The 17,399-nt window shown below is 35.9% G+C and overlaps 1 protein-coding gene across 1 annotated transcript; it reads right to left on the reverse strand.

The window, feature by feature from the left end:
- Positions 1–14,595: 14,595 nt before the first annotated feature.
- LOC125421158 (tryptophan N-monooxygenase CYP79A68) lies at positions 14,596–16,888 on the reverse strand. Its single transcript, XM_048469107.1, has 2 exons — positions 15,814–16,888; positions 14,596–15,470 (listed from the first exon to the last, which is right to left on the reverse strand). Exons 1-2 carry the CDS (start codon positions 16,879–16,881, stop codon positions 14,835–14,837), a joined length of 1,704 nt encoding a protein of 567 aa, XP_048325064.1. The 5' UTR covers positions 16,882–16,888; the 3' UTR covers positions 14,596–14,834.
- Positions 16,889–17,399: the final 511 nt, after the last annotated feature.

The raw sequence follows: 17,399 nt of genomic DNA on the forward strand, positions 1-17,399 counted from the left end.
GGTGATAATGCTTCTTGTTCTATCTCAGATCAGCATACAGTTTTTGTTTCTTCAAGTGTTTCAGATATTAGTTTGGCATGTAAAGCTGCTAAGGCTGTTGATGTTAATGTTTTACATCAATGTTTAGGACATGCTTCAGCACCTATTGTTCACAAAGTTGTATCATTGTACAAACCAGATTTGGAACTTAATAAAACTTTTTCTTTCTGTGATGCTTGTCAATATGGTAAGAGTCATCTTTGTCATTTTCCTGCATCTGACTCTAAAGCATCTAAGCCTCTTGAATTGATTCATACTGATGTTTGGGGTCTTGCATCTACTATTTCCAAGGGTGGTTTTCGATATTACATTCATTTTTTGGATGATTATTCAAGATATACATGGATTTACCCAATGACTGTAAAATCTGAAGCTATTTCTATTTTTAAGAATTTTCATTTGATGGTTGAACGGATGTTTAATACTAAGATTAAGTGTTTGCAATCTGGCTGGGGTGGCGAATATAGATCTTTTCTTCCTTATCTGCAAAGTCAGGGAATTCAGTTTTGACATTCTTGTCCTCATATGCATCAGCAAAATAGTAAAGCTGAAAGGAAACATAGACACATTGTTGAAATGGGTTTATGTTTACTTGCTCAAGCTCATATGCCATTACTATATTGGTGGAAAGCTTTTAGTACAGCATTATATATCATCAATCGGTTGCCTACTACTGTTCTTAGTTCTAAAAGTCCTTATCAAATGTTGTTTCACAAACTTCCAGATTATGGTTTTCTTAAAGTTTTTGGCAGTGCCTGTTATCCATTTTTAAGGCCTTATCAGCAGCACAAGTTTTAGTGTCATAGTGAAAAGTGTGTCTTTCTTGGCTATAGTGCTTATCACAAGGGCTATAAGTGCTTAAGTAAGACCGGTAAGATTTATATTGCTAGGAGTGTTATTTTCAATGAGCAGGATTTTCCATTCTCTACTGGTTTTCTACAGCATCTGTCCAAGTCAGTACCTCCAGCTTCTGAAATATCAAATACTCCACTGATATTATTGAAGTCTTCTTCTTTTGGTGATCATACTTCTCATAATTCTTCATCATCTCTCCCTAACTTGGGTGGTACATTTGCTTCATCAGATTGTTTGAACTTTACAGCTCCATTAGTTTCTACTCATGGTGTATCATCGTCTTCGGATGAGGCTGTTACAGCTAATGATTCTTTACATCTTGAGTCCACAAGTTCTCTGCCTGTTGATGTTGCCTCTGTGCCTGTTGTTTCGAGTTCTTCCACTATACCAGGTGTACAGCTTGATGTTGTTTTACCACCACTCTCTTCTCAAAAATCAACGTTGGTTTCTCTTCATCCTATGCAAACTAGATCAAAGACAGGGGCTTTGAAACCAAAAGTTTTTAATGTTCATCAATCCTTTTTTTGTGCTGGTGTTGAAGAAAAAGAACCTAAGTCTGTTCAGGCAGCTTTGTCAAATCCTAGGTGGAGAAATGCAATGGATAAAGACTATGAAGCTCTCATTAAAAACAACACCAGGTCCTTGGTGCCTTATTATTCAGGAATGAATATTATTGGTCATAAATGGGTGTTTCGTATTAAAAGAAATGCTGATGGTTCTGTAGAATGCTATAAAGCTCGACTGGTAGCAAAAGGATTTCATCAGCAACTTGGGTTTGATTTTAATGAGACTTTCAATCCTGTTGTCAAGCCTACTATAATAATACTAGTGCTTAGTCTTGCTGTTGCTCAAGGGTGGATTGTGAAACAGCTGGACTTCAACAAATGCCTTTCTTAATGGTGATTTGCATGAGGTTGTTTATCTTCTTAACCACAAGGTTATGAAAGTAAGAAATTTCCTACTCATGTGTGTAAACTTCATAAGGCTTTGTATGGGTTAAAACAAGCTCCAAGAGCTTGGTATGATAAACTGAAACAGGTTTTATTAGTCAAAGGATTTCAAAATTCCATTTAAGATTCATCCTTGTTTGTTCTCAGAACAAAATCAGCTTATACTTTAGTGTTGGCATACGTCGATGATATTATCATTACTGGATCTAATGGATCTATCATTCAAAAGCTTGTTTCAGATCTTAATTCTCAGTTTTCTTTGAAGAATTTGGGTGACTTACATTTTTTCTTGGGCATTGAAGTCAAGCGGAACTCCAAAGGCATGTTACTCACTCAAACTAAGTATATTAGTGATCTTCTTAAGAAAACAGGTATGGATGGTGCAAAATCCTATCCTTCACCTATTATTGTTAGTAAGCCTCTCTCTTTAGCTGAAGGTGATCCTTTATCTGATCCAGAACTTTTTAGAAGTACCATTGGAAGTCTTCAATATCTTATTATAACAGGACTTGATATCTGCTTTACTGTTAATAAGCTTAGTCAATTTGTTCATGCACCAACTTCTTCTCATTGGGAAGCTTGTAAAAGATTGTTGAGGTACTTAAAGGGTACAGCAGATCATGGTTTACAATTATATTCTTCTGTGAAATTGGTTATACGTGGTTTTACTGATTCCGATTGGGCTAGTGATCGGGATGATAGGTGATCCACCAGTGGTTATGGAATTTTTCTTGGCTCCAATTTAATCTCTTGGAGCTCTAAGAAGCAAGCTGTGGTTGCTCGTTCAAGTACCGAAGCTGAATATAGAGCCTTAGCTCATATAACTTCAGAATTATGCTGGTTACAAAATCTACTTATAGAATTGCAAGTTACATTGCCGACACATTTGATCTGGACAGATAGTTTGAGTGCTGCTGCTTTAGCTTCAAATACTATTCTTCATCAGAGAACAAAGCACATTGAGCTGGATATACATTTTGTTAGAGACAAGGTGCTGAACAAGTCTATTGAAATCAGATATGTACCAACTAAAGAGCAGGTAGCAAATGTCTTCACAAAGGCTTTAGGCACAGCAAGGTTCTTATACTTAAAGTCCAGACTCAAAGTTGTAAATGGTGTTTAGGTTGTTTAAATCAAAGGGGGAATATTTTTTTTTGTCTTGTCAAACTCCTTTTTTCTTTTGTTAAAAAAAAAAAGAGTTTGAAGGGGGAATGTTGTAAGAAGTAGCCACGTCAAAATGCTTCTGCTGATATGGCATGAACAGTAACCACTTTCTGTTTAATAAAAAAAAAAAAAAAAAGAAACAACAACATATACAATTTTGTCTCTTGTATAAATATCAATATAGTTAATGAAAATAGTTGCATCGAAGTTTCCAGAAAACTAAACAGAGTTCTTTCTTCTCTCTCTCTCTTTGTTTTTCTTTTTCGTTTCTTTTCTTTCTTTGGGTTCGGATTTTCTCAGTTTTGTTAAAATTATTTATGTTTATTTTGAATTTAAATGATATTTTTATTAATATATGTTTACATCTTTAAAAAAAAAAATCTTAAATTTTTAGTTACTTTTATTGTATAGTCTTATATATTTAATTAAAAATTACTTTTTCATATTGCAAATAAGCATTTGTTTACATAAAGTAAGTTATATAATTTTTTTTTCTAATACGCTAAGTTATATAATTATTATATAATTTTACCCTTCTTTTTAAAAAAATAAATTTGTTGTTGATGATATATCGAAATTGAATATTAGTTTTTATCATAGTATACTTTTTTTCTTGCCCCCATCGTCCCAAAATTCTGGCTCCGCCCCTGAACCTTTGTAATCTCACTTTGCATAATAACAAAGACAAGAGGAATTATATGGAAGTGTGTTTTCTCCTAGATTCTAGGATTAATATTACTTTCTTCATCTTTGTCTACCTTTCTTCTAAAAGAAGGGGGTTCTTATTGTCTAAAATTTTAAAGGAATAATTTTTGCTGTATAACTTTTATTTGTCTCATGATCTAATGTTATAGTAAATAAAGGAGCAAATCCTATTTTTCATTCCATTTCCTCCCACTCATTTTTCCGACTATGTACAACAATTTCTAGTACTTTCGCAAGAACAAACGTCGATTAATTTGTTGTATTTGGGTAGTCGTTTTCATTGCAATAATTTTGGCACAATTTTTTTAGAATGTGAGTCATTAATTAGTACTATTCATCTGTGTACCACTAAAGGCAGCAGAGTTGTAGTTTTCATGTTTTCATAAAAAAAGGTTGGCTTTGAAATGTCCAAAATGTTCTTTTTATAATTATTTGGTTCACAAATATAAACCAATTGAAAAATGCTATATGTTATCACTGTTTTTTTCTTTTTCTTTTTTATTTTTCAAGATAGATATTGAAAGTGGAAAGATTTGAATTTAGATTATTGCTCAATGAAAGAGTGGCTTTACCACTAGATGATTCCAATAGAGATAACTATTATCACTATTGACGGAGTACCAATGGAACTTATATATCCTATAACAACCCAAAAAGGGTTTATTTTTTGATATTATATTTCTACTATAAAAAAAAGCAACATGGGTCCCATTACTATTGAGTACCAATGGTGAGTAATAACAAAACTTAATACAGTTATATTTTCATTTATCAGATTGAGAATAACAGCATTCTATATTTGAAGTAGAAGTGACCAAAAAAAAAAAAAAGAAAGATGCATATGTTAATAGTATTTTAGTATCATGTATTTTGGCTAGAATATTATATTGCATATGAGGCCCTTAACTTTAACACGCTACATAATAGAACTCTAATTTTTAATTTGTTTCACATTAATTTAATTTCCAAATTGACTAACATAAAGTTTAAAAATTGAAAAATTGACTAGTTTTTTAAATTTAAAAATAAGATTATTAATAAATTGATTAATGAAAAAACTAGTCAATTTTCTCAATATTTTCAAATATTTTGTTAGTTAATTTTAAAATCAACTTACGAATCAACTTGGGAATTGAACTAATTTGAAATAAATTGTAAATTGAAGGTCCAATGTCAAAAGTTTTAAATTTTAATGTCTAATGTAACACCCCGTCCCAAAATACAACGGAAATTTTCCAACTTTGATCGAGGTTGACCGTTGACCGTTGATCGTTGACCGAAAGGGTCAAAAGTTGACTTTTTGACTCGGATTGAATTTTAGGTTGACTGAGGTACCGTTACGAAGTACACATTGGCACGAGTTCGTAGACTAGTAGCACGTAAAAAACGAAGCTACGGTTTGAAAGTTATGAGCAAAACAAGTTGAGGTCCAAACTGTCCAAGGGGTGTCGGAGTTGACTTTTTATTCATGCAAAGTTCAGCTTTGAATCATGCATGGTTGTGAAGTACTCGTCGATACGAGTTCATAGACTAGTGGCATGCTTAAATTGGACATCTGGTTAAAAAGTTATGGGCATGCAAAGTTTTCCGAATACAATATTATTTTAATATATATGGCTTGAGTGAACAATATATGCCATGTGTCGCAATTTCAGCCAATCCCGTGAGTGAACAGTATCACCCACGGGTGGCTTTTATTTTGGCAAAACACGGGCGCCGGGGAGAGGAAAGAGAAAGAAGGGAGGGGGGAGAGAGAGAGAGAGAGCTAGAGAGAGAAACCAACCGGCCACTGTCAGGACCGGTCCAAGATTCCTCCCCGGAACCCTAGACAAGCCCTGATCCCAGGGAAATACCACCAAACCTTCCAACGGAAAATCCGGCAGCACCTCCCCTAAGGGTAGGACTTACCACAAATTATCTGTACCGAAAACACACTTCTATATTCATCCCCTTATTCCTCCCACAATACTACAATTTGTATCCACAAATTTACAGCACTTCAAAGAATAACAACAACTCAGTGCATAAATAATAACTACATGTCCAATATAGTATACAGAGCATTATACAAATGAATGTGGAATTTATATGATGACAGATAAAGAAGTAATAGAAGATGGAGAGGAAAAGGGAAGAAATACTTCTTGGACTTTCGGCAACGAACTAAGACGTCGGGCTCGCCCTGGATGATCAACGTCTCCCAACCTGGACCTAGGGGAACGGAATTTAAAAACGTGAGATGCTAATCATCTCAGTGAGTGACCCTATCTACTGAACACCTTTAATATTAATAATAGCCCAAATAAAGGGATTTAATTAATCAATACCGAATAATTAAATAAATAAATAAATAAACAATTGAGGTAATAATTTCTCTCAAAACCCTCACTATTCACTCCGTTGGAAATGTTTCCCTTTTAAAACATTTTCACAAAATCCGCTATTTGTACTTCCCGAAAACCAAGGGATCAATTAATTTAATAAACAACGGATAAATAAATAAATACTCCAAATATAAATAAAATGTAATAAATTATAATAAATAATTTTTGAACACTTTTGGGGTTTGAAATTTCTATCCGAAAAATTTGTACTTGACGCACCACACCATATACCAGTGATGCCCTCCGATACCCAGCATCCCGAGCACCGACTAGCGGGGAGATTAAAGAGAGAAACTTGCAAACGGCACTTCGGCGTCCCGACAGTACCGCTCCTGAAACCGTCATCCCGGCCAAGGAGGGGGACGGCTATGTGCACTATATCAAACCTGCCTGCCCACGGTCCAATGGCAACTCACGGGAGACATAATACTTGCGCGCTAAACCACATATATACCAGAACACCAATACTGTATGAGTGCGTCTAAAATAATTATTAAATCAACCGTACCGTTCTTTCCAAAATTACCGTGGGAAATATACCAATTTCAAATTTACCATCCCACATTTCCTTTTAACAACCCGGTACGAAAACATCGATAACAGTAAAACAACAATTTTTCTCATAATACAAGGTTCGACAAATAAAATACCAAGGGCATAATTATAAAAATTAAACCACCACTTTAAACAAATATTTTCACAAAATATTCAAACCAATTATGCCCAAAAATAATATAAAATCCAGATACAATTAATTGCTGAAAATACTTGCTCATGTATAATAAATACCATTTAATCACAATAGAATAATAATCAGGAATTTCTTAATGACCCTAAAATTCCATTTAGCACCAATGGGTAAATATATATAAAATAATATTTTTCCCGATTATATTTAAAGTACACCACATGAGCATAACTGCCGATATCAAATTAACACGACATAAATATAATTAATTACCCCAAAAATATTTTCAAAGGTGGGTCACTCACTTGGAGCACGCAATTAATCCAAGATCCACCATGAGATCAATTCCATGACTCACCCGTGCTCCTAGAACACAATTCACACACAGTCAAAAAAATTAATATTTTATTCGGGTAAATAATACCTGGTACCCGGGGGGTTAAACACAAACGTTAACCAAAATGATCGAATAATATACCGAATTGAAGCTCGTGGAACGAGGATCGCATTATCGGTCTCCATCGACCCCAATTCCGCCGGAGGTGGCCGAAATTTGGCCGGAAAGCTTCGGTCGGTTTTGATTCCTTCGCATCTCATAAACCACTTCAAATTTTGGAAATTGGAGGCCATTTTTGAACTCAGAGGACCCAAAATAGGGGGAGAGGGGTGGCAATTTGGACTGGGCTGGCCATAAATGGCGAGAATCGCCGGAAAATTTCAAGCCGCCGTTGCCGACTTCACAGGCCCGATCTGGGCGCGTCGCCGGCCGACCAGTCGCCAAATTTGGCTGGTGAGTTCACCGGCGTGTGGTCTTGGACGGTGGCCAGCGCGTCTAGCTTATGGTGGCCGGAGAAAGATAAACACGGGAGAGAGAGAGACGGCCGGAGGGAGAGAAAATGAAGGAGAAGGAAGAAGAAAGAGGAAGAAGAAGAAGAAGAAAGAAAAAGAATTCCTCCCGTGTCCCTGAACCTTTTTCCCCACGTGGGGAGAAGAAAAGAAAAAGAAAAAGAAAAAGAAAAAGGAAAATAAAATAAAATAAAAATAATTAAATAATAATAAAAACAATATTATATTAAATAATAATAAAATAATATGATATTATACATGGTTGACATGTGGCACCTCACCATGGTGACACATGGTCATATTTATTTAGTCACACGTCGCATATCGTTACACGTTCAAAAATAATATTAAAATAATACGGTGTTTCAAAACTCTACAGGTCCGTAACTTTCAAATCACATGTCCAAATCGGACGTGCCGCTAGTCTACGGACTCGTATCAACTAGTACTTCACAACCATGCATGAGTCAAAGAACTTTGCATGAATAAAAAGTCAACTCCGGCACCCCTTGGATAGTTTGGACCTCAACTTGTTTTGCCCATAACTTTCAAACCGTAGCTCTGTTTTTGACGTGCTACTAGTCTGCGAACTCGTGCCAACGTGTACTTCGTAACGGTACCTTAGTCAACCTGGAATTCCAACTAGAACAAAAAGTCAACTTTTGACCCCTTGGTCAACGGTCAAAGTTGAAAATTTTTCGTTATACTTTGGGACGGGGTGTTACAGCCACTGTCGTTCACCCATTTCTAGCCACTGGAACAGTACACGCACCACCTCACCTTGAAGCCCACCTGAAAACCGACAGGCCAGCCAAAAATCACGACCAACCGACCGTCGACGCGCCTGGATCGAGGCTTTTTCGGCAGCGGCGTCGATTCTTCAAACCCAAATTTCTCCCTATTCCAGCCACCGTTTACCTCACCACTGGTCCTGTTGAGTTATCCATTACCAGATCTACCTTCCCACCAAAAATCACGGCCAGTGGCCACTGGACGTGCCACCGGAGGTGGCGGACTCCGGTGACCACAGCGGCTCACTGGGAAATTAACTTTCCGGTGAGTTTCAGGCTGCACCGCCCCTCCTTTCCCACTAATTCCAACCCTCTGAACCCAAATTTCGTGTCCACTTTCCTCAATTCGCGACGGATTGAGAGAATCGAGGAGTTGAATTCCGAAAAGCTTTCTGGCGAGATTTCGGCTACCTCGGATCCGATCTCCGAAAAGTTAGACCGGATTCGTAATCCTCGTTCCACAAGCTTCGATTCGGTATATTACTCGTCAATTTTGGTTAATGCTTGTGTTAGTCCCCCGGGTATCGGATATTATTTATCCGAATAAAATATTAATTTATTTGAGATGTGTAATGTTGTTGTTCTAGGAGCACGTGTGCGTTATGGAATTGATCCCATGGAGGATCTTGGGTTAATTGCGTGTTCCAGGTGAGTGACCCACCTTTAACATTATTTCGGGGTGTTAAATTATATTTATTTGGCGGTAATTAAATGTTTGGATTTAATATTTATGTATTAAATATTTAGCAAAATTATATTTGAAATTTTGATGCCCATATTTGAATAAATTGAATGTATGATTTTTGATAAGTTATGGAAATCTAGATTTTATGACAATTTGACATTTAAAGGAATTGTAAAAGTAATATTATTTGATTTATTGTGGAATTTATTTGTGAATTTATTTTGATTAATAAAAAAAGCATTTATATAAATTTATGCATTGTGGAAATTATTTTATGGTATTGAGAATTTGTGGAATTAAATTATATATGAAATTCATGTGGTTTTAATATTATTTTTGGGCATGTTTTGATTTTAAATATTTTAAGGAAATATTGGTTTAAGTTTGGTGGTTTCAAATTATATAATTATGCCTATGGAACATTATTTGATTGATTTTATGATTTGGGAAGAAAATTATTTGTATATTATTATCAGTGGATTTATGCTGGAAATGTTAAAGAAAAATGTGGGAGGTTGAGTTCGAAAAATGGTATAATTCCTGTTAGGATCCGTCCAGAAGTCCTTCCCCGGAACCCTAGACAAGCCCTGATCCCAGGGAAATACCACCGAACCTTCCAACGGAAAATCCGGCAGCACCTCCCCTAAGGGTAGGACTTACCAAAATTTACCTGCACTGAAAACACATTTCAAAAAAATTCATCCCCTTATTCCTCCCACAATACTATAAATTGATTCCACAAATTTCAGCATTTCAAATAATAACAGTAGCAACCCAGTGCATAAATAACAACTACACGTCCAATATAGCATACAGAGCATTATACAGATAAATGTGGAATTTATAAAATGACAGATAAAGAAGCAATACAAGTTCGAGAGGAAAAAGGAAAGAAAAACTTCTTGAACCTTCGGCAACGAACTGAGACGTTGGGCTCGCCCCGGACAATCAACGTCTCCAACCTGGACCTAAGGGAACGGAATTTAAGAGTGTGAGATGCTAATCATCTCAGTGAGTGACCCTATCTACTGTACACCTTTAATATTAATAATATAAAAATAAAGGAATTTAATTAATCAATACCGAATAATTAAATAAATAAATAAATAAATAAACATTTGAAGTAACAATTTCTCTCAAAACTCTCACTATTCACTCCGTTGGAAATGTTCCCCTTTTAAAACATTTTCACAAAACCCGATATTCATACTTCCCGAAAACCAAGGGACCAAATAATTTAATAAACAACAAATAAATAAATAATACCCCAAATATAAATAAACTACAATAAATTATAATAAATAATTTTGTACTCTTTGGGGTTTGAAACTTTATTTGAAAATTACACCTGACGCACCACACCATATACCGGTGATGCCCTCTGATACCCAGCGTCCTGAGCACCGACTGGCGGGGGGGTTAAAGAGAGAAACTTGCAAACGGCACTTCGGCGTCCCGACAGTACCGCTGCTGAAACCATCTCCCGGCCAAGGAGGGGGGCGGCTGTGGCCAATAACAAGCTTGCCTGCCCACGGTCCAATGGCAACGACGGGAGAAATAATACCTGCGCGCTAAACCACATAATACTTGCGCGCTACCACATGTCCATACACCAGAACACCAATACTGTATGAGCGCGTCTAAAACAATTATTATTAACCAACCGTACCGTTTTCCAAAATTACCGTGGGAAATACATTAAATTCTCACACTTACCATCCCACATATTTTTATTTAACAAACCGGTACGAACCATCAATAACAAACAAACCACAATTTTCTCGAAGTACGAAATGCAACCATAAAAATACCGCGGGCATAATTTAGAAAATTTAAACAAATATTTTCGTAAAATATTTAACCCAATTATGCCCGAAAATAAATACTTAAAACCACATACAAATACTACCGAAATACACTTTGCTCATGCATAATAAATAAATTAAACCACAATAAAACCATAACCAAATTGTACCACATGAGCATAAATTAAATACCAATTAAACATAATTAATTGCCCAAAAATGATATAAAATCCAGACATAATCAATTACTGAAAATACTTGCTCATGTGTAATAAATACCATTTAATCACAATAAAATAATAATCAGGAATTTCTAATGACCCCAAAATTTCATTTAGCACCAATGGGTAAATATATATATAAAATAATATTTTTTCCGATTGTATTTAAAATACGCCACATGAGCACCAATTACAGATATCAAATTAATACCAAATAAATACAATCAATTATCCCAAAAATATTTTTAAAGGTGGGTCACTCACCTAGAGCACGCAATTAAACCATGATCCCCCATGGGATCAATTCCACGACTCACCGGTGCTCCGAATCGAAGCTTGAGCGACGAGGATTACGAATCCGGTCTCCATCGACCCCAATTCCGCCGGAGGTGGCCGGAAAGCTTCGGCCGGTTTTCAATTCCTCGTATCTTGCAACCCGCTCCGAATTTTTGAGATTGCAGGCCATTTTTGAACTCAGAGGACCCAAAATAGGGGGAGAGGAGGTTTAATTTGGACTGGGCTGGCCGGAAAACATAAGAAAAGAGGAGAGAGAAATTTTTCCGGCCGGCGACTTCTCCGGCCTGATCGGCGCGCGCCCGGCGGTCGGTGACCGTGAAAATTGGCGGCTGAGCTCGTCTTCTCTCTCCGCTTGTCACTGGCCGGCGCGTGAGTGGTTCCGGTGGCCGGAAAATGTGCAGCAGGGAGAGAGAGAGACGGGCGGGAGAGAAAGAAAGAAGAAGAAGAACAGGACGGGGCTGGGTCCCCTTTTTTCCCACGTGGGGGAAAGAAAAAAAAGAAAAAAAAGAAAAGAAAAAGAAAAAGGAAAATAAAAAGAAATGATTTAAAATTAATTAAATAATATTAATAATAATATTATTATTTAAAATAATAATAAAATAATTTGATTTTTACACATGGTTGACATGTGGCTTCTCAACATGGTGACACATGGTCACCTTCATTAAGTCACATGTGGCACATCGTTACGTGTTTAAAAATAATATTAAAATAATACGGTATTTGAAAAACTCTACAGGTCCATAACTTTCAAACCACATGTCCAAATCGGACGTGCTGCTAGTCTACGGATTTGTATTGACGAGCACTTCACAACCATGCATGAGTCAACGCTCAACCTTGCATGAATAAAAAGTCAACTCCGGCACCCCTTGGACAGTTTGGACCTCAACTTGTTTTGCTTATAACTTTCAAACCGTAGCTCCGTTTTCAACGTGCTACTAGTCTACAAACTCATGCCAATGTATACTTCGTAACAGTATCTTAGTCAACCTAGAATTCCAACCGGATCAAAAAGTCAACTTTTGACCCCTTGGTCAACGGTCAACAGTCAACCTCGGTCAACGTGCAAAAATTCCGACATGGTTCGGGACGGGGTGTTACAATTCCCATGGTGAATTTTGGAAAAATTATGTATCTTTTTAATAATAAATTTGGTTATTTATTTTAAACGCACTCATACAGTACTGGTGTTCTGTACTGTATATGTGGATGAGCATGCAAGTTATAATGTCTCCCGTGAGTTGCTATTGGACCGAGGGTAGGCAAGTTTGATATTGGCCATAAGCCGCCCCCCTCATGGCCGGGATGATGGTTTAAGCAGCGGGGCTGTCGGGACGCCGAAGCGACCGTATGCAAGTTTCTCTCTTTAACCTCCCGCCAGACGGTGCTCGGGACGCTGGGTATTGGAAGGCATCACTGGTATATAATGTGGTGCGTCAAGTATAGATTTTCAGACAGAAATTTCAAATCCTAAAGGTTTTAAAAATCGTATTTAAATTAAATGTATTTTATTTGTGTTACCATCTAATTATAATTATTTAAATTACATTTCTGACATTGTTATTTTGATTGATTAAATTAAATTTTATGAATTAGATATATTGAAAGTTTTTCCGTTATGTTATATTTCTTTAATGCAAGTGTTCTAAATTTATTCATTATATTTCATTATATTTTATTCATATTTGGACTATTTAATTGTTTATTAAATTAATTATTACTTGATTTGTGGGGCATAAAATATTGGGTTTTGCGAACATGTTTTAAAAGGGGAACTTTTCCAACAGAGTGAATAGTGAGGGTTTTGAGAGAAAATATTATTTTCAATGAATTATTATTTATTTATTTATTTAATTGTTTGGTATTGATTAATTAAATTCTTTTTATTGTTATATTATTAATATTATAATTATACAGTAGATAGGGTCACTCACTAAGATGATCAGCATCTCATATTTTTAAATTCCGTTCCCCTAGGTCAAGGATTGGGAGACGTTGATCGTCCGGGGCGAGCCCGACGTCTCAGTTCATTGTCGAAAGTCCAAAAAACATTTCTTCCCTTTTTTCTCTCCATCTTGTATTGCTTCTTTATTTGATATTGTATTAATTCCACATTTATTTATATAATGCTCTGTATACTGTATTGGACATTTAGTTATTATTTATGCACTGATTTACTGTTATTTTGAAGTGCTGCAAATTTGTGGAATTAAATTGTAATAAGATGGGAGGAATAAGGTGGTGGTTATAGAAGTGTGTTTTCAGTGTAGGAAATTTGTGGTAAGTCCAACCCTTAGGGAAGATTCTGCTGGATTTTCCATTGGAAGGTCCGGTAGGGTTTCCCTGGGATCAAAGCTTGTCTAGGATTCCGATAAGAAATTTTGGACGAGTTCTGACACTAATATTTAATTGGCTAAAGTATAATATACTAAAGTATAATTAACTTAAAAAGATATTATTTGATTTCTTATCTCTTAGTTTATCCCTCAATATATATATATATATGTATTTGTCTAAATCTTCTCTCTCACTTTTCTTAGCTCTGTCCCATCCTATCCACTATTTAAATAATGTCATCTTATTTTAAAATATTAATAAAAAATAAAATATATAAGTAAAATACATAATTGTTTTTTTAAGGTGACTAGGATTCCATCACTAGGGGACAGGAAAATAGAGACAAAAAAAACAAAAAAAAACAAAAAATTGAGTCTTATTACCCATGGAACCATTACTAACATGGCTCATAGTCATTGGTTGCCCTTAATTATATAATAACTTTTATTCTAAAAACCTAATTTAAGAAAGTGAATCATTTTTAATAGGTACTTATATTGTCAAATGTTACATAGATCCCATTTGATGATTGTCCGAGCAATAACAAATAGCAGTCTTTTTTTTCCAAAAGATCTCTATCCGTTTTCTGATTTTCGTTTCCTTTCACTTTTTTTATTATTGTAACAAGAGGTCAAGGTGTGCATGCATAATTAAATTGTTGTTTGATTTCCAAGGTATGTGCATGTGGCATGCACATCCTAGTCAAAACTAATTGGGGAAATAAAATGTCAAAGGTTGAGATATAACCAAATAACTCTGCCTATAGGAAAACATCTTTAAATCTATAATATAAGTTATAAATCTCATAACATAGCAAGAGCGAAGTTTTGCTCAATTATTAGCCTGCATATCATAATGTAGCAGCTAGAAAACTAAGAATAAGCTAAAATCTGAACTGTTGAAACTTGAGTCTACAGTTCTCCCCTTATATAACGTCCATGTTTATAATTAAAAACTGTATAAATATATAGATCCCCATCAATCCAAATTAATTCCTGGCTATTTATCTTGGAGATCATATATATATATATATATATATATTTATATCTACTATAAGAATTTAACTAATTAATTGGATAAACACTTGGAGGCAACCGAGGTTTTGCATGGGCATGAAGAGGAGTATCCTTCAACAATGAGTTGGATTCAGTTAGGTCAATTTTCTCCATACCGGGTGGTATGCTCCATGTAAACCCTTGAAGAAGCCTTGCAAACAGCATCATCGTCATGGTCGACCCGAGCCAACTGCCTAAACAGCTTCGCCTTCCGGTAGAAAATGTAATGAAGCGAAGCTCGGGTTCGGTGAGACTGACTTGTTGATTAGGAACTCCTTCCTTTAGATGGCGTTCTGGGTTGAACCTTAAAGGGTCTTCCCAAACCTTAGGGTTCCGGCCTAAACCCAACCGACTTAGCAATATGTTACTGCCCTTGGGGATAAAGTAGTCGCCCACAACGCAGTCAGCCATAGAGAGATGAGGGAGATTGAATGGTGCAATCGGGTGAAGACGAAGAGCTTCCCTTGCACAGGCAGTGACATAAGGGAGATTGGGAATGTCATCTTCTTGGACAAGTCTATCTTTGCCAACGACCCTATCTAATTCCTTCACTGCTTTTTCAAGTTGTTCAGATTGGTTAAGCATTTCTGATAGTGCCCATTCTGCTGCATTGGCAGGATTGTCTACTGATGCAAGAAGAATTTCCTGCTAGCATTAAAAAAACATATACAAGCATAAGAACACATATCCTCAAAACTTTTTTCGCTTGAAAAATTATTTTTATTTCATTTTGTTTTGTTCATTGTTTAAAAGGACAAAATATTAACTAAAAGGAAAAATTATAATAAAAAAAGGTTTGCCATCATGCTCTTATGATATATATATATATATAGGAATTTATTATCCTCTTATATCATTGAGCAGTTATTTTAAATAAACAAATGCACACGTATGTAAGTAATTTGCATGTGTATGCATGCATAAAAAAAAAAAGAAAAAAAAACGGGGATAATGAAATTAATTTAACAAGATGATGATATATTCTAACCGTGATTTGTGCTTTGATCTCTTTTACAGATAATGCTGGGTTTCCATTTTCATTTTTGAGCGTAATAAAAACATCGAGAAGATCCTCAGCCTCAGTCTTCTTCCCTTCGCTCCATTGTTGCACTCTCTCATTCACTATAACTTCTTGATACTTCTTCAACACCACCATAGCCTCCTTGACCTTCTTCTCATGCTCATCCAAATCAAAAACCCTCAGCCATGGCAGATAATCTGCTACGGAGAAAGCATACAGGTACGAAAGCACGGTAAAAAGTGCAGAAATATGCTCTTGTTCTTCAACACCAGGTCCTCCATCTTCACTCCCTTTACCATAAAACCTTTTGTTGAACATCATCTTCCTCATCACACTTCCTGTGTAGTGCTGTGTTATGGTTCTCACATTAACCACTTGCCCTGATGAGCTGACATTGGAGCTCAGGTTGTAGATGTATCGAACGATATTGTCGGCTTCTTCATTCCGTTTTTCGAGCATCCACCGCATCTTCGAATTGTTGAATACATCATGCACCAAAACCCTTCTCATCTTCTTCCACTGGTTTCCCCATGGTGTTACTGCTGTGCCTAAAAACCTATAACTGAAAATGCCACTGTTAATGGTTATGGGTCTCGAGGCGAAAAGTGCATCGTTTTTCTTCAAGAATTCTCTGGCGATCTCCGGTGAAGTGACAGCAATGACATTGGTTTTTCCTAAACGAAAGCAAGCGATATCGGTATCGAGTTCTTTCATGACACGGTGAATCCACCCGTATGCAGGTCTATTCCTCCACATCTCGGGGACATTTCCGACGAGAGGCCATGGAGAAGGACCTGGAGGAAGAGAAGGAATGTTTTTGCTTTTTGTAAAGATATTGATGAACTTGGTTTTGACAAGAAAGATGACAAGGGAAACAAAGAAGCAGATTGCAAAGGATGAGAGTCTTTGAGAGGTTATTGAACAGTATGTGTAGGAACCACAGATTTGTGGTGGGAGCAAAAACAGAGAGAAAACAGGGTTTGATGATGATACTACTGCGTTGAAGTTCAAGTTCTGTTCCATGTCCATTGCCATTAACAAAGGACAGAGAATCTGAGGGTGGTGTGGAAGAAAAATAATACAGAAAGGAATGTATTTATTGACAAGCAGATGAAGGAATTAGCGGCTGAAAAGAGTTTAGAAATGATTTTGATTATTACGCGTACGGCTGAAAGAAAAGCGGCTCATTAATGGTTACTTTTGGTCAAAGCGCTTTTTTATAGTTTTCGTCACCATGTAGCTGCAGTTGGAACAGTAGCTAGCTAGTCGATTGATTTTTATTCTTTTTTTTCTTCAGTAACATTCCACCGAAAAAAAAAGAAAAAAAAAAGGAATACATATATATATATATATATATATATATGTGAAAGTATGTTTTATTTATATTAGTTCACATCAATAGAACCGATATCTTATTCTCTAAAATTTGAATACTTTTTACTATAACTTTCATTTGCCTCTGATAAGCTAGAAGCATCATGTTTTAAAACCATATCATCACATTCAAGCCAGTCCATCAAGTATAAAGACCAGCAAGAAATTATTAAAGATAA

This window comes from Ziziphus jujuba, chromosome 10 (assembly GCF_031755915.1).
Source record: "Ziziphus jujuba cultivar Dongzao chromosome 10, ASM3175591v1".
NCBI lineage: Eukaryota > Viridiplantae > Streptophyta > Magnoliopsida > Rosales > Rhamnaceae > Ziziphus > Ziziphus jujuba.